Here is a 22,176-nt window from a genome sequence, read left to right as displayed (position 1 = left end):
AGAGGAACTAACTTCAAATACCAATTCTGCTAACCCACTACCCCGTGACTGGGCAAATTTGAGGTTCTAACTGGGCCTCAAGCTTCCTCTTTTGCAAAATGGTCCCTAAAATCATTTCCTGAAGCATCTTCTGCTCCCAGGCAGACCACTATAAATGTCCTAGGAATCTATGGAGTTAAATGAGTTTTATCTTTTTTGGAGCAGAAACACCCCTAGGTTAAAGGTTAGAAAAATTCCCTCAGACACTTCATTAGGAAACTCTAGTTCCCAGGGAAAAGACCAAAGAGGTTTCATGGAACAAAAATCATAGGAGGGTCTTTGTTTCTCCTTTGTCCACACTTGCCTAGGCTGTGGTGCTGCTCCATACTTCCTTCCTCCCTTCACCTTGAGTTTCTATCGCCTAGCTCTTTTGGGGTTTATTCATTTATTTACTATTATTTTAACAACAGACAGCAGGATAAAGAGATAACTCCAGCATCAGAAAAAAATAAGGGCTCAAGTCCACTGCTGACACAAAGTGGCTGAATGACCCTAGGCAAGTCACAAATTCTCAGTGCCTCCCAGGCTACTTTTTAAGACTGGAAGCAGCAGACTGGTAATTGCAATATATTTTTTTTAAGATTAGTTGGTTTTTTGGTGGGGGGAGGGGAAGGGCAATCAAGGTTAAGTGACTTGTCCAGAATTACACAATTAGTAAGTGTCTGAGGTCAAATTTGAACTCTGGTTCTCCTGACTCCAGGGCTGGTGCTCTATGCCACCTAGCTGCATTGAACGAGTGAAGTAAGTTAGAATAACAAGAAAATCAAAGTTCTAGGCTCCTTTCGCTTTTTGGGATAAAAAAAAGACCACTGCCTACCCCCAAAAGTATATCAATTAATCCCTTACAGTTAACAGATGTCCCAAGGGGACCTTGAACCCCAAGTGGAATCACATAATATCCATAAAGACTTGGGTCTAAATAAAATTTCTTTACAATTTTACCTTGGAGCAGGGGTGGGGAACCAGTCTTGAGGTCACATGTAGCCTTCTAGGTGCTTGAGGGTGGCCTTTTGATTGAGTCCAAGTTTTACAGAACAAATCCTTAGTTAACAAGGCCTTGAGGTTGCAGGTTCCCCACCCCTATCCTGAAGCATTTAGGGCCTGGTTAGAGACTGCTCTGTAGAGTAGTTTTCCTATTGGTCTAAGTCATAGCATCAGGTACAGAGATAACTGCACTTCCTCAATTATAATGTCATTCACGACTGGGAACCAAAAGTGTCTGAGGAAGAAGAGTCCTGAGTTCCAAGAAATAGAGAACCCCAAAGTCTCAAGATGCTACAGCAGAACCTACATCTAAACTCCTTCACCTTGCTATGAAGAGCTTTCTATAATCTGGCAACACTTTTTCATTCCAACTTACTGTCCAGCATATATGTTTCATATACAGACCAATCTCCTTGTTATCCTTTTTCAATCAATCACCTTTTTCTCCTTGACTTGAAATGTCCTCTGCTCTTTCCTGCGCTGCTCCAAAATCTACCTACTATTAAGCCTTGCCTCAGATCCCACTATGTCTGTGCTTCTTCCAGCGTTCATAGACATCCCTTCCCATTTCCTTTGAACTTTCCAGGTAAATACTAGATCCTAGTTCAGACATTTATCATTTCTTGCCTGTATATTATAGGGCCCTCCTAAAGGGTCTGTCTCCACAGAATTTTCCCTCTCCAATCCATCTTTCACATAATTTTCAAAATAGCATTCCTAATACTTCTCTCTAACCATGTCACTCCTTAACTTAAAAACCTCCAGTGGTTCCCTATCATCTAGCAAGTTAAATATAAATTTCTTATCTTGGCATTCAAGATCCTACCTAATCTGTACTGTGATAATAAGCTACCTTGCAGCTTGTATGCTTCAGCTGAAAAGGACTAGCTGTTTGTTTCCTGATCTTGACCTTATGTGCCTCCTGCCACCATCTTTACCGACATCTTTGTTCTTTGGAAGACTAGCTCAAATGACACCTCTGATTCCTCAAAAGGAATCCTTCCTTTCTTGAATTTCTCAGACCATTCTGTGATGATCAGTTCTAACTTATCTTACACTTCTATGTCTAGACTAAATTTTAAGCTCCTGGAGATCAATGACTGTGCCTAGTGCCTAGTCCAGTTCTTTGCACACAGTAGGCCCTTAATAAATATTTGCTTAATTGAAGTATAGTTTTTTAAACTCTGCAATACAATACCAGATCTCAAATTATATTATAAACCAGCAATCATCAAAACTGTTATAGTGGTTAAGAAGTAGAGTGGTAGATCAGTGGAATAGATTAGGTACATAAGACACAGCAGTAAATGACTATAGTAATCTCTTTGATAAACCCAAAGACCCCAGCTTAGTAACTATTTGACAAAAACTGCTGGGAAAACTGGAAAACAGTATGGCAGAAACTAAGCATAGCCCAACATCTTATGTTATATACCAAGATGAAATCTAAATGGGTACGTGATTTAGACATAAAGAGTAAAACCATAAGCAAATTAGGAGAGTAAGGAAGAACTTATCTGTCAGATCTAAAGAGAAGAGAAGCATGTGTGACCAAACAAGAGATAGAGCATTATGAGATGTAAAATGGATAATCTTGACTATATTAAAAATGGTTTGCACAAACAAAACTAATGCAGCCAAAATTAGAAGGAAAGCAGAAGGTTAGGAAACAATTTTTACAGGAAGTATTTCTGATAAAGGCCACATTTCTCAAATATATAGACGACTTAGTCAAATTTATAAGAAGATAAATCATTCCCCAATTGATAAATGGTCAAAGGATATGAATAGGCAGTTTTCAGATTAAGAAATCAAAGCTACCTATAGTCCTATGAAAAGATGCTCTAAATTACTATTGATTAGAGAAATGTAGATTAAAACAACCAAGATACCCCCTCACACCTCTCAGATTGGCTAATATGACAGAAAAAGAAAATGATAAATGTTGGAAGGGATGTGGGAAAACTGGGACACTAAAGTAATCTTGGTGGAGTTGTGAACTGATCCAACTATTATGGAGCTCAATTTGGAACCCTGCCCAAAGGGCTATCAAACTGTGCATACCCTGTGATTTAGCAATACCACTCCTAGGTCTGTATCCCAAAGACAGCCCCCCCCCCCCCCAAAAGGAAAAGAACCTATTTGTTAAAAAAAATATTTATAGTAGCTCTTTTTGTGATTGCAAAGAAATGGAAATTGAGGGGATGTTCAACAGTTGGGGAATGGATGAACAGGTTGTGGTATATGAATGTAACAGAATACTATTATGCTGTAAGAAATGACAAGCAGGCAGATTTCAGAAAAACTGGAAAGACTTACATGAACTGATGCAAAATGAAGGGAACCAGGGCAACATGGTACAGAGTATCAGCCATACTATATAGTGATCAACTATGAATGACTTAGCTATTCTCAGAATACAGTAATTCAAGACTTTTCCAAAGAACTCAAGATTAAAAATATTATCCATATCCGGAGAAAGAACTGATGGAGTCTGAATGGAGATTGAAGCATACTATTTTCACTTTCTTGTTATTTTTTGTGTTTTTTTTCTTTTTGGTCTGTTTTTTCTTTTACAACATGACCAATAAGGAAGTATGCTTTACATGATTGTGTGTGTGTGTGTGTTTGTGTGTGTGTGTGTAGAAACACATCAAATTGGTTACCATCTTAGGGAGGAGGGAGTGGAGGGAGAGAAGAAAATTTGGAAATCAAAATTTTAAAAAGACAAATGTTAAAAAATTGCCTTTACATGTAATAGGGGAAAAATATTATTAAAAATAAGTCAATAAACTCCACAGCACAATGGGGTATCTACCATATTGCACTACATATTGCATAGCAAGCACTCAAGAAATAACTCATGTGTAAATAACACTTCAATCTCTGCAGATCACTTCACATATATTACCTCATTTGATCCTTACAACAGCCCTGAGGTAAAGACTATTATTATCCCCACATAACAGATAAGGAAAATAAGACTCAGAAAAGCCTTGATCCAGCATCACACAGCTAGTCTGAGGTAACTCAGTCTTCCAAACTCTTAATCCAAGACTATCTACTACTCTAAGCTTTTTTTCTTGCTTGCTGATTAATCTCAGTTGAATGAAAGTAAATGAAAACCTATCATATCCCACACAATGCATTAATTCACCCTATTTATTCTGAGGCTGGGGGCTATTTCTAATCAGTTGTTTCCCATAGATGCCATAATGAATAACTTCCTCTGGCTCTACAGACAGAAGGGATGAGCCAGGGGACCTAGGGGTTCTGAAGAATCCACCCAGCTCAGGGTAACCCATTCAGTGAGGACAGCCAGGCACCTAGCTGGTGGCCAAAAGGAAATTTAAACTTTTTGTTTTTTTCCAGAAAAAAAAAGAACAAGAATGAGTGGAAGGTGGGTTGTTCTAATATGATGAAATTTCCTTTCCTAAATATATATGGGTTTGTCTAGATGGGGCAAAAAGAACCTTAGAAAGGTAAATGTGTGAACTGTGTTAGAATGAGCTGAATATGGACTGTCCAGGGTACATGTGATAGAGACCTTGATATGTGATTCTGGAAGATAATAGGGAAGCAACGTTCAGAAAGGACTTCAGAAAGCATGAGAAAGTGAAGAGAAAACAGCATTATGATTTGCTGTAAGTTCAGGCTGCCAAGGCAGCAACTAGAAAAGGCTTGAAAGCAGCGGGGTCACTTAGGGACTTGCCCTAGCTGACAGCAAATGCCACAAGAAGACTTAACTTGATAAACAGGGCAGGGGGAAATCCAGGGGAGGACAGAACCAGTAATTTGGGAGTACAAGTAGATTCAGAGTTTCCACTTGGAACCATGCATGATTGGGGGCAACAAGGAAAAACTAATTCTTAGGAGGAGCATGCCTAAGAGGGAACTTCTCACCTGTGCAATGAAACTTAGAAGGAAGGAAACAAGCATTTATTAAGCACCTAGTATGTGCCAGTGACAAAAATAATTTCATTTGATCCTCACAACAACCCTGGGAGATAGATGCTATTATTATTCTCATTTTACAGTTGAGGAAACTGAGGCAAATAGGAAGTTAAGTGACTTGCTCCATGCACCAAGGTTGATAAGTATCTGTGACTGGATTTGAATTCAAGTCTTCCTGAGCTCTATTCACTAAGCCAACAAGCTGCACCTAGAGAAGCTGGTTAAAGCTAGTTTAAGTCATAAAACCTGTAACTTGCATACAGACCATTTTAAAACCCTAAGTGGCTATGTGTTGTGCTGAAGACATGATGAGGAAAAGAAGAATGTAAGAAAAAATACTGGAGAAAGCCTAGGGTACTAAGGTCAGGGTCACTGGAAGAAGATGATACCCATTCCTTTGTGTGATGATAGGATGAAATTACCATCAGTGAACAAGCAAGGGAAGCCGCCTCTCTGGGGTTTGTCCATACCTGGCACTGTGGGAAGTTGTCTTGCCAGTTCTGGCAGTCACCCTACCCTGGTGACCTGGCCCTGTGGGTCTGTTATCCAGTACCTTTCACTGGAGAAGCTAAATAGGTGCTAATGTCTATTATTCTCTCCCTCTTTTTGCAGGTTCCCAGATGAGATCTAGCTAGCATTCATTCATCAAAAATAGGATCCTATAGTGGATCATCCCCAGGGTTCTCAAAGCATTGTGTAAACTTTAATGATCGAATGGTCAGGCCTTAGGGGAGAAGTTGGGGCTTAGGAGATATATTCTCTGGAGAGTCATCCTCCCTCTCACCACCCCCAACACCTGGTCATGCCTAGCTCCTTGCCACTCAGCTCCTCCCCAGGAAATCACAGTTTCCATGGGAACCTACACACTTCAAAGGGGAAAGAAGAAGATTGAGAGAGAGAGGAGAGAGGAAGCGGGATTAACCTCACCTTCTTTGCCCCCCTCACCAAGCAGCCAGCAATCTAATTTGTATGTGCCAGCTAGCGCTTGACATACTCTGGGCACTGGATCAACATTACCCATTACCACAATGTAAGAGGAAGAATGGGCAGGCCATGCTGTGTGTTTTCACCTGTTTGGGGAAAACCCTGAGATGTAGTGTTGCAGGGAGGGAAGTAAAGGGGGCTCCTCTGCTAGGTCCAAACCTGTAGCAACCTGCCCTGCTGGGCTTCCTCTCCTCAGGCCACCCCTCTACCTCACCTGGGGGCCTCTAAATGCAATTAGCCTCGATGTGCAGCCAATCATCAGATCCGCTCAGGTTATATTGTAATCATTAATCTGAGCTGGGGAGCTCCTTGTGTTGCCTTGCTGATTAGCCTCGATGATGCTCTGGTATGATCCAATTAAAGGAGGCCCCTGCTTTCCCTCCCCTCCCCTCCCCCACCTCCAATCTGCACCTCCTCCAGTTTCTCTGTCAGAGGGGAAGCAATTCATTCCATTCTGATACCCAAATAAAACCTTCCTGCTACCACACATATGCTGTATATACATGCACATATCCACCCACTTTTGTCAGCACTCCTCCTCCTGCCTTTCTCCCTCACAGAGCCAGAAAGAGGGGGAAGGGGGACAGGCAGATGGGAACAGGGAGGCTCGGCTGACTTTTCTTCATCTGGGGCTCTGGGCTACGTATGGAGAGAGAGGCACAAAGCCAGTGCCCATGCACTAATATGAATTGAAAGGGTCTTGTTACATTTATTGACATGAAATGCTGACTCCCCAATGTGGTTTGAAGCAGTCACGCTTCCTGGAGGCAGGCAAATCTAATTAAAATTACCCTGAGCTCCTAGACCTTACAGGAGTGTCGGACTGCACTCCCAGCTAAACCTTCCCATCAGTCCCACTCAATGGCTGCTGAAAGAGAAGTCAAGTTTTAATAGAAGCAGGGATGATTTCAGAGAGAGCCCTCTGGGTTAACTGTGGCAGGAAGCCAGAGACAGACAGATCGGACAGTGGTGGTGTAGGTGCGGCTGCTACCAGAGAGTGCTTACTGATTTTGTTTCCAGTAGTTATAAGCATTACCTTAAGCACTTACTATATGTCAGGCTCCATGTTAGTACTAGGGATACTCTCTAGAACCTAGGGATGTTCCAAAAATGAAAACATTCTTTATTCTCTTAGGAGTTTATATTCTAGGATACAGTGCTGAAGTGCAGCAGGAGGCTATGCCAGGAGATGAAAAGTACCACCTTAGAGTCTAATGCTCCCACAGGGTATTTCCTAGAATCAGAGAATCTCAGTGTTGGAAGCTATCTAGTCCAGCTTACTGGAACACAACATTTCCAACAAGGAACCATTCAGTTCTTTCCTGAAGACCTCCAGCAATGAGAAGGGGAACCTAATCACTACTGTAGTCAGCCCATTTCATTTTTGGAATGGCTTCTTATTATAAGGATATTTTCCCATTATATTTAGCTGAAAAAATGACTCCTTGCATTTTCCACCCATGATTCCTGGTTCTGGCTTCTGGGTTAAGCAAAATACATCTTATCCTTCTACCAAATGACAGCAGATGCAGGTGGCTGAAGATAGCTACCCCATCTTTCCCTAAGCTTTTTATTCTTCACACTAAATATTCCCAGTTCCCTTCAATTGTTCCTCATATATCATAGTCTCCAGTTGTTCCACAGTTCCAACCATTTATCCTGAAGTTAGACTCCAGTTGATCATCATCTTCTCTAAAAAACGCAATGACCTATGGAAGAACCTGCACTTTCTCTGGTCATGGAGGTAGTGGGAAATAGAAAAAGGCTAAGAACACAGGCGGGGTGGTAGTAGAGCTTTGCTTCCACAGGTTATATAACAGTGGGAGATAGCCAATCCTGAGATGCTTCACCAACTACAAGTTCAAATGTTAGCCTACAAGTAATCAGTTTGCTGAGGGGATTTAACACATACATGTCCTATGGCACTGTTTCTTTTTTTGGGAAGGAAAGAAGGAAGGAAGGAAGGAAGGAAGAACACTGACCTCTTAACTATGTGCCAAGCACTCTGACAAGTTCTAGGGTACAATCTGAATTGATTTGAGCTGAATTGCCCAATGAGCAATGGTGGAGAGAGGGTTGAAAGAGGATTCTTTCTGGGGCAATATTGCACAGATCTCCAGTCTTCTTATTAAAAACCTTCTGGGGCAGCAGAGCCAACCCCAGCCAATCCCTTAGGGGATAACAATTTGAATCATCTTTGGTCCACCCTTCCCCTCCTCTGAAGGACTTCCCAAACTTCCTTCAAATCTTCTACAAGTTGAGAAAGATGGAAAAAGCAGCTATTTTCCATCTCCATGTCGTTCTGAGAACAACAAAGAATGAGACAGGATAGTACAAAGATAGGACAAATATCAGGAAGGATTTTCCCAAAGGTTAATGTCAAACACTGGAACTGAGACCAAGTGAAGCAGTAATTGCTTCATCTCTCAAAAGCTAATCTAATGAGCAGGATTTGGAGAAACTCTTGTCTAGTGATAGAGGGATAAACTAGATGATCTTTAGAAGGCCAACTAACCCAGGAAGTCTGTGAATCTAAAGAAGGAGGAAAGAAAATGTAGTCCTTGACTCAATGGCTCCCTCCCTGCAATGGCCACCATCCTCATCTCTGAGCATTGGGGGTAGACCCCTAATAAAGCTGGATCTCTGGATGATCAGGGTGTATTACCTATATACAGCACGTTTGTCTGCCTCCAGCTGAGCCTGGGGGTCGATGGGGGCACTGGGAACCGGAGTGCTGGCAGCAGCTGAAGGTGCTGAGATATGGACGGCTTGAGCCTTGGTGGGTGGCTGGGCAGTTGCCGTCATCTGCAGAGAAAAGAATGGGAGAGAAGAGAAAAGGAAGTTAATACGTTTAAGATAGCTGGCCTCCTCACGGATAAAGTTTGTACATCCTGATCTGCAAAAAAATGATATTCAGGAACATGAAATAGGTTATGAGTAAAATAATATATGTTTAAATGGTTTGATTTACAGCATCATGGGAAAAGCACTGGATTTGTACTCAGGATAATTGGGTTAGGAATTCCAACTCTGACACTTTCTATCAGAGTGTTGGGCAAGTCACTCAAACCTCAAGTCATCTGAGTCTCAGTTCCTATCCACAAAATGAGGATGGCAAACCTTGTTCTACCTACCTCACCAAGTTGTGACCAAAGCATTTTATAAATATTGAAGTGCTGTGTAAATGAATTATTATCATGATCATCATTATTATTACATGCTCACATAAACACATGCAGAAACCTATCCATTTTCAGCAAGGTGGGTCTATCTTTGAATAGACAAATCGGTCCTGTTCAGGTAGTGGAGAATTATTTAGACTTAAGCACAACTGGACTGAAGCAGCAATACAGTTTGAAAAGATGTGATTTGTAATTGTTATTTCTAAATAAAGTTAAGTAGAATAAAACCATTAACCTTTTGGAAAGATAAGAGGCATAAGGGGTACTGGTACTAGCTAGACTTGAAGTCAGGAGTGCCTGGCTCTGACAGTTACCAGATCTGTGACCCTGAAGAACAAATCATTCAGCCTCCCTCAGCTCATTCCTTCATCTGTACAATATTGATAATAGTGTCTACATCCCAGGGTTGTTACAAGGCAGAAATGAGCTAATGTATGCAAAGAGTTTTTGCAAATTTTAGAGCTTTCTCTATATGTCCCATTTGTTTTGTTTTTTAAAAGGCACTAGTGAGATGTTTAGGTCTTAAGACCTCAGCTTATATTCACTTTGAAAACCAAGGAAATGAAACTGAAGTAGTTCCCATTTGAGTAAGGGCTTATTTATTCTGTTTGCTTCAAGTCAGAGTTAAAAGTTCCAATTGTTTTAATTGCCCCTAAATGATTCTGCTTTTCTTTATGTTACTTCAGCACACTTTCTATAGAACCGATACCTTTGAGTATGCATGTGAAGGCAATTGCAAGAATCATAGCCCTTGGTGACATCGTAAATAGGGCAGCGCTATACTTTAAGTCAGAAAGACCTGGAATCAAATCCTACTGAGATATAGACCAGCTGTGACATTGGATAAGTCACTTTATTTCACTGAATCTCAGTTTTTCCTTTGTAAAATGAGAGAGTTAATCTAGATGACCTTTAAGGTTCCTTCTGGAACTAAATCTATGATCTGGTAAACTTCGTCATCTGTAACATAGGGATAATAGAAAAATCATATAATTGTGAGGATCTTCAAATGAGACAATTTATGTAAAGTGTTCTACTAGCTTTAAACCAGTACATAAACGTTAACTACTAAAAATATCATAGATCCTAAATTTAAGAAAATATACTTTAAGAAATCACGTGGTCCAGTGCTTGCCTTCTCACTTGGGAATTGAAAGTGTTTATTCAGATAAGCCCAAACCCACTATTTCTGGTGCAGAGAGGACGGATGAGGGACGAGGACATAAAAGGACTTTGTCCACGATGTCATCCTCGATCACAAGCATTATTATACACAGAGATAGAAGGAAAAACACAGCTTTGGCTGATTGGATACATCCATCGTTTTTACCAGAGAGGATGGTGATACAAATACCACCATCACTGTAGATTAGGAAATCTGTGTAGCTCTTTACTGTGGATTGGGCACTGTTAGCACTCAAACACTGAGAAATCATAACCAGCTCCTACTACCTTGACTAGGGGTGTCCAAAACGCACCTATCTACCTCCGACATAATGGAATCAAGAGTAGAAAGGTCAGCACAAACCATACTGGGCAGTGGCAGACCAAACTGGGGAGCTCCCCTCAAAGCTGGTTCTTCCCAAGCAAGAAAAACTCATGTGGTTCAACAAACTGGAATTACTGAGGGAACCCAAGAGGACTGACTGGAGAGGCCATCCCTTTTCCTTACTGTACTAGTTTTACTACCTGGTCACCCCTCACAGATACAAAAGACAGCGTGGTAGCCCCACATGAGGAGAGACAAACCCAAGGTTCAGCGGCTGAGGCCGAACATAGCATAGGAAAAAAAACTTTAGGAAACAAGCCAATCTTTCCCCTGGCAGGGGAATAAAGCCAATTTCCTCAGTTTTTATTAACCACTAGCCTAGACTCATTTGTACCACCAGACAGTGATGTGTCCCAAGAGAGCGGGGCAAGCCACTATGGACATAACCTACCTTAAGAAAACCCAAAGCGTAAAAATCCAAGTTCACAAAACAGATATGGAATTGGGAGTAGGGGGTGTCTGAGAAAAACAGGAATGGTTTGATTTTCTTAAGCAAGAAATCTTTGCTTTATGGAAGTGAACGCCACTTAAAATATGATTTGATTTCTACAAGAGTCGAATTGTGCACAAGTTCAGGATTTCAACCATGAGTACTACTTTTTTCATGAAGTAAAAGATTCAGATTTCTACAGGGTTCCTTAATATGAAATGTAAATTGAGCAGGTAACTCCTTTTAAGTCATCTAGGCAAGAGTAGTTTTAATCCCCATCACCAGAGACCTGGAGGGTCACTGGGAGTGACCTATCAGGGAGATCACAAATCGGGGTCCTCTTTCACTCATATTTCCCCTCAGGATCTGGAGGCCCAGATCAGGAATTAAAAAGGAAAACTTGGAATAAAATGTAAATCAAAGCTGGTCACTTTCCTGCATCCCAATAGGTACCAGCTGAAAGGTAGTTATCTTAATAACTACAAAAGAGGAAGGCTGAGAGTAGAATTAGGCGAGGGTGATGACTCAAATTTATAAAACTCCTGGGGGCCAATTCGGCAAACTCTGCATTTCCTTGGGGTTTGGGGAGTGTGTTTATCTCTAAATAGATTTCCTTTTATAGCCAGAAACCTCCATTTCCCAACAGCTGGAGCTCAAAGGCAGAGAGAATGACCTGCAGCTGTCAGCAGGGCCTGGGGGTGAAAGGCTGGGGGTGGAGAAGGGGGATGGGGTGGGGAGAGAATCAAGGGCTGGCAGGAGGAGAGCAATAGGAGAGGCATTCAGAAAGTCACAGTGGGGGTAGGGCAGGAGCCCTTGATTCCATCTTAGTTTTCCTTCTCTTTCTCCTCTCCACACTATGTGGAAGGTTCCCTGCTTGTTTACTACGTTGCATTAGGGATCCTGTGACCTACACAGAACCTCTTGGCTCTAAGGTTCACTTGGCTTCTGGAAACTGTCCAAATGGTTAAGTCCTGAAGTTCACCACTTCCTTCTTGAAATCTCACTTGGATTTATGGATCCATGTCTCTTTGAGGGAATGAGAGGAGAGGAAAAGGAAGGAATCTTAAAAGTTGTCCTTTTCCAGGATAGGATGGCCTCCAGAAAACAGTCTGAGCCACCTGCTGTTTTTTCCGTCTGTCTTTCTGTCTTTCTCCTCTCTTTTTCACCCCATACCCCTCTCCCTTCCCTTTCCATCGTAAAACATGGGATAGTGAGCCCACCACTAAGGATCTCAAATTTAGAACTGATAGGAGACTTAAAAGCCTCCTTTGAAGCTTTTTTTACAACCCCTCTCCCCAGTTATTTTCATAGTATTAAGTGTTGTCCTTTCTTTTCTGTTAAGGGGTAAATATAATCAAAATCTCTAAAATCTAGGTGTGAATAAGTGTATTAAATAGATCTCCCTGGACTGAATGAGTTGAAAGTTGAACACAAGGTTCATGATTTTTGCATAGAACACAGGTCTCTTGGCCTCTGCTAGATATCCTTCCCCCTGTGCAATGCTGACTGACAATCCTGTGGGTTTTGGTTGCCCTTTCCCCAGTCCAAGTCCCTTAGCCAATGAGGTAGAATTACTGAGGGATCAGTGTATGACTGGAGACTTCATGGATAATGGGGGCAGCATCCCCTCCAATCTAGAGTTCTGGTAAAAAAAAAAAAACAACCAAATTGATCCCCAAGAAAAAGAATTAAACTGTCAGGTCTGAAGAACAACTGCTCCACATCCCAGGGAGGCACAGATGGCTTAAGAAAATGCCTTTCCTAAGGAGGTGCCTGGTTCAGGAAGATACTGGTCACTGACTAATGAGAGGAGGGAAGCTGGCTTGCTTTGCCTTCTCACCATAGTGCCAGGGAGGAGACCAGAGAATTAAAAAAAAAAAGCTCAAAGAAACTGATAGACTCCTGTTAGCTTCAGCTGCCCTCTTTAGCCAGCCTCCATTTTTCAGTCAACTTCCAATTATTTGGGAGAGGATGGTGCAGATAAAAATACCAACTAATATTCACATTGCCATTTCCTTTTAGAGTTTACAGATTACAATTTTGTAGGCAAGAAGTATTCCCATTTTGCAGATGAACAAATTGAGACTTTGGGGAGGTGACATGGTGTGGCTTGCTCAGAAAGGATCACATGTCTAGTGATTTGAACTTGGATCTCCAGACTCCAGGTCCAGTGTTCTTTCTAGCACAGTATAGCCTGCTGCTTCTCAATACGTGCTCCTTGCTGATACCAAAGCCACTTTTGCTGAGCTTTGGATTTGTCTCACACAGTTATTCCTTCTTTGCCATCTTCACTCTTTGATTTGAATCAATGCTTGGAACCTCCAAGAAAAGCCCGTGTGATTTCTCCTTTTGGTATAAGGAGGATCCTAGGTTTCTGGTGCTCTACCTCTGGCAGTTCTAGCAAGAAACATGAGCTTCCCCAGCAGGCCCCATAGCAGACGGTGAGAACCAGGCTAGCTCACTTTGGAGAGGCTTGCCAGCAGAAGGTTGACAACCAGGTGATAGGGATTTTTTTTGGCCAGAACACTGAATGAAGATGATCTACTGAGATGTGGGGGACTTATCATCCACATGTGTACAGGGAACATCTGCACCAATGAAATCGCCGACCAAGAGGTATAAATGCAAGCAACTGGCAATTCTGAGCCTCTCTGGATATTTCCTTCCCTCTGATGTTTGTCCCATGGTGTTTGGGCATTTCTTTTCTTGTGGGGACAGTCTGACTTCTCAGAGACCCAGCTAAACAGGTCTCTGAATGAAGGGAATGGGTTAGAGCAGGGAAGGAGTGGCTAAAGATGCAGACATATTGTGAAGCAGGGGAATTAGACATTTGCTACCAATTATCCACAAAACACATAAATCACAGATATAATCCATGTTTTTGAAATGCTTTGTCATTACAAAGCACAATAAATATGTTATCTCAGTTGAAACTCACAATGTTAGATAGGTAGTACACATATATATTATCATCACTTTACAGATGAGAGAGCCAAGTACAACCTCTTTATTTTATTTTAATTCAGTCAAGTCCAACTCTTTGTAATCCCATTTAGGGTTTTCTTGGCAGAGATACTAGAATGGTTTGCCATTTCCTTCTCCAGCTCATTTTACCGATAAGGTGCTAAGGCAAACAGGGTTAAGTGACTTGTCCAGGGTCACACAACTAGTAAGAGTCTAAGGCCCGATTTGAACTCAGGAAGAGAGGTCTTCTCCAGGCTGAGCACTCTATCAACTTTGATACCTAATGGCCCTGAGCCCCAGGGAGGTTAATTGACTTGTCTGGTCCTGACTCCAGAAGCCTAAGGCTCCAACTCTTGGACTGTATGATCTTAATCAAGTTACTTTACTGCCTTAGTTTCCTCATCTATATAATGGGAATACTAACAAAATGAAAATGCTTATCTCAAATGTGCGCTTTGAGAACCAAAAGAGATTATGAACACAAAAGTGCTTTGAGGAGTACAAAGTGCTCTACGAATGCCTTGAAATGTTATATGTTTGCCCAAACACATAGTCCCATTAGAAATGAAAATGGAACAAAAATTATTACCACAAAGGGAACTGAAAGGTAAGGCAGAAATCTGTTCCATTTCATTTTGGCCCTTTGCCTGTTTTCCTGAAGGTCCCATTTTGTTGGTGTCTAATAATTTGTATCATGACCTAAGTACATCACCTACACAGGCCCTTGTGGTGTAGTGGAAAGAGCGCTGGGCTAGTTCCAAGGTCTGGGCTAGAGTCCTCAGTCCGTATACACACACACACATACATGATTTGTTGTTTTAAGGGACTTTCAGAGAGCTGCCACAAGACACCCCATCTCCTGATTTTATGAATGCTCACTGGTTCTTCTCATACCTGAAATATCCTCCATCTTCATCTCTACCTCCAGCTTCTCAAGTTCCAGCTAAAAGCTCACCTTCTGCAAGAAGCCTTTCACAGCCTCCATTGATGACAGTATCTTATGATTATCTCTAATTGATCCTGCATTTGTCTTAGTCATACGTAGTTGTTTGCATGTTGGTTTTTCCGATTAGAACATGAGTTACTTGAGAGAAGGACACATAGGTTCACAACCTAGTTGTCATCTCAACGCTTCATTTTCATCACTCCATCTCCTATCAGTGGCAAGTCCTATAATTTCCACTTTCCTAACAAACACCCCCTTTTCTTCTCTGACATCTGGTCCAGGTCCTTATCACCTCACATCTGGACTATGGCAACAGTCTGCTGGTTGATCTTTCTGCTTGTCAAGTCTCTCCCCATTCCAATCCATCTTCTGCTCACAGCTGTCAAACTGATCTTCTTAAAGAGCATATCTGATCATATCATGCCCTTTACTCAGTAAACTCCAGTGGCTCCCTATTACCTCCAGAATCATATAGAAAATCTTAGGTTTGGCTTTTAAAGCCCTTCATAATCTGGTCCCTGCTACTTTTTGGATCTTTTCACACTTTAATCTCCTCCATTTTCGCTGTGATCTAGTAAGATAGACAGAGGCAAAGGCATTCTTGCTGTTCCTGGAAGAAAACGCTCCATTTCCTAACACTGAATGGTTTTATTGGCTGTCCTCCAGGCCTAGAATGTTCTCCCTTCTTATCTCTGCCTAAGTCTCTCTCTATCTCTCTACACACACACACACACACACACACACACACACACACACACACACACACACACACCACACACATGTATATGTTTATATGCTGAAGACCCTATTAGAGCTCCTTGAGAATAGGGACTGCTATCTTTTTGCATCAGTATTCCTAGTGCTTAGCACAGTGCTTGACACATAGTAGGAGGTTAATAAATTCAAACTGACCTGACTTATCATGGATTCCTTTGGCAGTCTGGCAAAACCTATGGCCCCTTTTTAAAGAATACTTTTAAATGCATAAAATGCATAGGATTGTAAAGGAAACCAATTATAGTGAAATACAGTTAAAAAATATTTTCAAAGATAAGTTCATGGACCCCAGGTTAAGAACCCTGGACTTAGGCCTTTTTTTCTGCAGAGGCTGAAATTAAAACTCAAGATCATACACAATAAGTGGCAGTACCTATTAATGATTATGCATTCTGGTTTCAAATTCATGTTCTTTCCACTTGGACATTTTCTACCCATCTGACCTTGGTCAAGTAAATCCACCTTTGTAAGCCTCCATTTCCTAATCTGTAGAACAGGGATAATGATACACTAGCTACCTCATAGGCCTGTGAGGAAAGCACTTGGTAAACTATATAAATGTGAGTTGTTATTATTTCCAGAAACTCCACAGGTGAGCCCAACACTGAGTAAATTTCTGTTCTGACAGACCTGATATACCACCCTTCTGTCTAATGGGTTGTCTAAAAAAAGTGAGGTTCTATGCTCAGGACTTCCCCCTTGATGGGTCATTACTCTCTAGGTCCATGAAATTACCATATTATTTGTGATGGGGAGGAGAGGAGAGACAGACTTCTTTGGTCAAATTGTATGATACACCAGGATTCTCCCAAATTGCTCACACAAAAGCCTTATGGTCAGAGGGAGCTTCTCTGGGTCTTCACTGCTGGTCTGCTCTGGTAACTAGTTGTTACCCCCACACTATGGGGATCACCACAGCAAATTATGGCAAATGTTAGAGTCCTCCTGTCCTAATGATATTAAGTCACATGGGAACTCTAGGGGTCCAGGCAACTTTGAGGAACATGGGAGCTCTCACATCAATGGCCAAAAACCTCAAAGCCCTGATTTTTCTGAACATCTGATGAGTAGAGGTTCAGGCTTCTGAGCAACCTTCATAACTGCTAGGCATATAGACCAGGTTTACTGGCAGCCAGAGGGAATTTCAAGGCCCTGGGGGAAGGCTGAGGCCTTTAAGTAGATTTTCATGGGACAGCTGGCAGTCAGCAGGATGTCCTTTCTCAGGGATACAGGCCAGGTGGTTCTAATGTGGGGCCCCCTAACTAACAGTAGGGACCTGAAGATTGAGCAATGGGGAGTAGGACACTGATGGGGAGAAGGACACTGATGGATTTGTATTCCAAGAAGAGTAATCAGGATAGTGGGAGGACTAGAGGTCATGAATACAAGGAATAATCCAAGGAACTGGGGATACTATATTGAAAAAGAGGAATACAAAGTGGGACGAGATAAGGGTCTTGTATTTGAAGATATATCATATAAAAGAAGGATTAGATTTGTTCTGCCTGGCCCGTGACAGCAGAACTAGAAACTATGGCTATAGATTGCAGAGAAGCAGATGTAGGCTGGACATAGAGAAAAGCTTTTTAAAACATGGCAGCTGTCTAAAAGTGGAATGGGTTGCCTTGAGAAGGACTGGGTTCACTATCTTCAGGCACAGACTGCAAGGCCAATTTTTAGAAATTCAATTTTATTTTATTTTCACTTCTAAATCCTTCCATTCCCTCCTCCTCTCACTCACCTGTTGATAAGGCAAGAAAAATAAAACCCATTACAAATATGTATCATGAATCAAATAAATTCCATGCTCCCCCCCCAAAAAAAATGGAAAAGAAAAAAATATAAGATAGAGGTGAAGAATGTCACTGTATTGATCAGAACTCCTAAACATTTCGGTTTTTCTTTATAATATTATTATTTTAGAACTTGTTCTGGTTCTACTCATTTCGTTTTGTATCATTTCATGTCTTTCCAGGTTTTTCTGAAGCCTTCCCCTTCATCACTTTTTACATAAGAGTATTCAATCACCTTTTATATCATAACTTGTTCCACTTTTCCCCAATTGATTGATGAGTCCTCCTCAGTTTCCACTTCTTAAACACCACAAAAAGAACTGCTTTAACTATTTTTTTGTATATATGTGTTATTTGTCACTTTCTTTGATCTCTTTGAGTGGTGGTGCAGATAGCTTAAAGGGTATGCACAATTTAATAACTTGCTGGTCATGGTTCCAAATTTCTTACCAGAAGGGCCACTTCAGTTCATAGTTCTAACATTGCAATAAAGTACTTGTTTTCCCAAAGTTTCTCTAGTGTTTGTCATTTTTTGTTTCTCTCAGCTTTGTAGTGGCCACTTGGTGATGCTAGAGAGGGGATTCCTGAGCAGGTTGGATTGGTCCCATCCAAACCTGAGATTCTGTGGTTCGGTGTCAAGAATTTGAGGTCTTTTAAACCTGACCCATTCCCCAACTCAGTTTCCTTGAGAAGAGGAAAGGGTAAATCATTGGATCATAGACAGAACAGGAAGGGTCCCCAGAGGTCATGAAGTCCAACCCCCTAGTAGTACAGATGGAGAAACTGAGGCCAGGAGATGTCAAATTACTTGCCTAATGTTACATAGGTTGGAAGTAACAGAGACAGAATTTGAACTCAGGACTTCTGACTACAAATCCAGCACCCTTTCCATTCCACCACATGTAGTAACAATCAAGTCAGGCTAAATTCAGCTACTTTGATGGATTGTAGGGTACTTGGACTTCTACAAATCCCAAAGGTGTTATTAATTCATTAGTCTATGATCGGAATGAATGAAAAAAAAGACTGAGGAAGAATTCAACAGCAGCACATGAAGGGATGGATATATTTTGATTTGAAAAATGATTATTTTTAAGTACTTCTAAATAAATGCTTAGCTTGCAAAATCTTCATAAGCCTTGATCTTCTTTCCCAATAAAATAAAAAATCACCAACTACCACTAATTTCTATACTTTTAAAAGCTTTTCACATGTATTATCTCATTTGATTCCCACAAAACACTGATGAGGTAAAGTATTTTGCCCTATTTTAAAGAGAAAGTGAAACATAGAGAAGTGAGAGTAATTGCATTTAATGCTGCATAGAACCCAATAGTAAAAGTCAGAACAAATACCTGAATTGCCATCATACTCCTGCTCCTTTTTTTCTCCCTCTCATTTCTGTTTCCAGGTCACTAAGCTCTAAGAATACCAGAATCTGCCTACAACAAACGCTTAGAATCCTCTAGCACCTTGCCCTTATTCCCACCCTACCCATGAAGACCAAAGGAAAGGAGAAAAGAACATAAGAAATTTCTCCTGAGGCTCACTGCATGATTTTTATTAGGTCCACCCAGATTTCTTTTTAAGCCTTGTACATATGGACTCATGCCTACTTGCATGGCTGGTGAAAGGAGACAATATGACAGCAGGATTTGGGGTCTAGGTGAAAAACAGAATTATCTAAGGAAAAGCATAGCCAGGCCAATTCAGCAATTGTCTTTTCCCACTTTTCAAAGTAAATTTGCTGAGTGTATACCAAACAGGGGACATAAAGAGCTAATGAATGAAGCCTACAACCGAAATTCAGCTCAGAAGCTTCTTCAGCCAACACAACCGCAGGATGGTCAGGCAGCTGAGTGAGCCAAGTCAAGAAGGGCCTTGCTCAATTTAAAAAACAACAACAAAAAACAACAGACAGCTACAGACAAGATGGAGAGATAGGACCGTGCACAAAGAGAAGAAAGACCTAGCAGGAAAAAAAGAAAGAAAAGGAAAACAAGAAGAGAAAAGTCAGTGTTGATATGGCAAAGAGAGAGAAGGTAAGTCCCTAAACAGGGTCCCTGGGGTGTTGCCACAGGGGCCATAGGGAGCTGTCAATCACAGCCAAAGAAAAGGCTCAGGGGAACTTTGAAATTGGCTGAATTCACTGGATTGCTGCAAAGTGAGTGTTTCACCAGCAGCCTGGGAGGCAGGGGGCTCTGCAGCCTTTAAAGAGATGAGAGGAATGTAAAGCAAGTGTGAAAACATCTGAACCCAGGGCTGCCTGTCACAGCTGCATGGCCTGGATGGAGGCCATTCACAGCCAGGGGCCCCAGCTGCCCCCTCCTGCCTCTGAGTTAATGAAACCAGCATGGGGATTCTAATGACTGATCAAAGCCTAGTCAAGTTTCCCAATACTGTCTGTCCAACCTGGCCAGAGTGGGGTGGGGGGAAATGAAATGGGAGGAGGGAGAAGCAATAGAAAGCACAAGAGAGGCATGTCTAGGCCACTCTTAATGGGGTGGGTCCCTTCCCCTAAAGCTCCCCTGCTAGAAGCTCAGATCTATCCCTTGCAGAGTGGAACAAGCTTCTCAGAGTAGAAGGGAGAAGACATTAAGATACCAGGCCTCTAAGCAGGGCATTCAAGGGCTCAGGACACTCTGGTTTTCCCTTCAACCTGGAAAATTACAGAAAGTATGTTTCTTCCACCCAGACCACCCATCAAATCTCAGGATGCCTTCTGGGAAAATTTCCTAGGAGCTGGTTTTGTCATGTGTTGGAGTTCCCTCTAGACTTCAGGGGGAATAGGGAAAGTTTCAGTCCACAACAATTAGGGATATGGAAATCCTTTTATTATCATCCAGCTGGCAAATTCCTACTGTGCAGCTATGATGTATAGGCTATTGTGCCTCAAAGTACCTGTTATATTTAAAAGGCAATAAGGGGGAGAGGGAACAGAAGAGGGGAAAAGCATTGGTCTGAGAATTGGGAGATCTAGATTCTCTCTAGTCCTGGTTTGGCTGTTAACTACCTGTGTTACCCTAGGCAAGGCATGTCCCTGCTCCAAGTCTTACTTTCCTCATATGTCTCACAGGAATAGAAAATCTCTAAAGTCTTTTCCAAAGTTAACATTTTGTGATTCCTTATACAAAATACTTGTTTTAGCTCCCAATTCTGTGTGAGGCTCTAATGAGTTAGACAAAAAAAGTCTCTACCATTCTTTCTAGCCTAATAATCAAATAGACAGACAGCTGAAGCCTAATACTGCATTAAGTAGACCAGATAAAATATTTAGTTTGGTAGCTATAGGTGGTACAGAGGAGAAAATGTTAGATTTGGAATCAAGAAGGCCTGAGTTTGAATCTGGTTGTAAACATCTCTTAGTGTGACCCAAGAAAAGTCATAACCTTTCAGTTTCCCTATGTGGAAAATGGGAGTAATAATGGCACCTACTTGACAGGACCTTTTTCAGAATGACATGAGGTAACATGTAAAACTCTTTGCTAACTTTAAAGCCACAAAAATGCTATTATTACTAAAGTGCTACATAATGCTACATTAATACAGTCATTATGTTATAGCCATCTTATATAAAAGTTAAGGAGAAGAGAATTTGTGAAGTAGTTGTGGGCATAGGGGCAATGGAAATTGATTGAGGCTAGAGAAATTACCCCCTTTCTTCCACCTAGTGTGGGAAGGATTCCTGGAGAAAGTAGGCTTTCAGAAGGTGCTTGAGTAATACAAAAGAGAATGCTAACAGGTAGCAGTCAAAGTGCTGAGGTCCTACAGGTATGTTGATTTAGAGGGGGAAGGGACTTTAGGCCGCTGAGTCCAGTCTCCTTGGGAAGGAAGATGACATTCCCCAAAGTCACACAGAAATACTCTAATTGAAAGTGCTGAGATTCAAACCTAAGGCCTCTCAAGGTCTAGGAGCCTTCCCATGATGCCTCTGTGGGGCAGTTTGGGAAACATAAACTCACACAATGTTGGTGTCAGGACCACAACTCAATCCCCTCTGTCCAATCTTCTTTCTACTACACTATAAATTTCAGAAGCAGAAGTGGGATAAATTCAAGAATGGAGATACAGAGCAGGTTTTCCTGAAAGTCATTCAGTTAACAAGAATTTATTAAGCACCTACCTGTGTGCCAAGTACTATGCTAGAGGAAAAGGTCTAAGCTGAGATGTGGGCTCCTCTACAAGGAAGAAAATGGCCAGTGGAGGCGACTGAAACTATGTAATAAAGGGGAAACCAAAATCAGAGTGCTTGTTCTGAGGCCTAAGAAGATACTGTGGTGCAAAATGGGTCCATTAGGACCTTAAGAAAGGGGCATAGTATGCTCAAAGGAACAAGAAGAGAAGACATCTTTGGTAACCAGGTTAAAGGTCATTCCACGGGTATGGAGGCAAGAAGCTGGGAGAGGAAAAGGGTGAAATAGTCCAAGGGGCAAATAGCCAGGCTGAAAGAGTGAAGAACACATGATTCAGACTGGATGGATAGAGGAGGGACCACACGTATGGCCTTTGTAGACTGACTATTGGTACTTCTAAGAGCTTCTCAATTCTATTTGCATTTTGTAGGCCAAGAAAAA

General features: G+C 41.5%; 1 protein-coding gene across 4 annotated transcripts in view; it reads right to left on the bottom strand.

The window, feature by feature from the left end:
• The window catches only part of PKNOX2 (PBX/knotted 1 homeobox 2), a 341,067-nt gene that overhangs the window by 71,642 nt on the left and 247,249 nt on the right, over positions 1-22,176 (bottom strand). For all 4 annotated transcript variants that reach the window (XM_072611458.1, XM_072611459.1, XM_072611460.1 and 1 more), the window contains one exon: positions 8,627-8,766. In XM_072611458.1, coding sequence (XP_072467559.1) covers positions 8,627-8,766 — 140 coding nt within the window. The remainder of the gene's footprint in view (positions 1-8,626; positions 8,767-22,176) is intronic.

The sequence above is a fragment of the Notamacropus eugenii genome, chromosome 5 (assembly GCF_028372415.1).
Source record: "Notamacropus eugenii isolate mMacEug1 chromosome 5, mMacEug1.pri_v2, whole genome shotgun sequence".
Taxonomy (NCBI): Eukaryota; Metazoa; Chordata; class Mammalia; order Diprotodontia; family Macropodidae; genus Notamacropus; species Notamacropus eugenii.
This window is presented reverse-complemented; position numbering and strand designations above follow the sequence as displayed.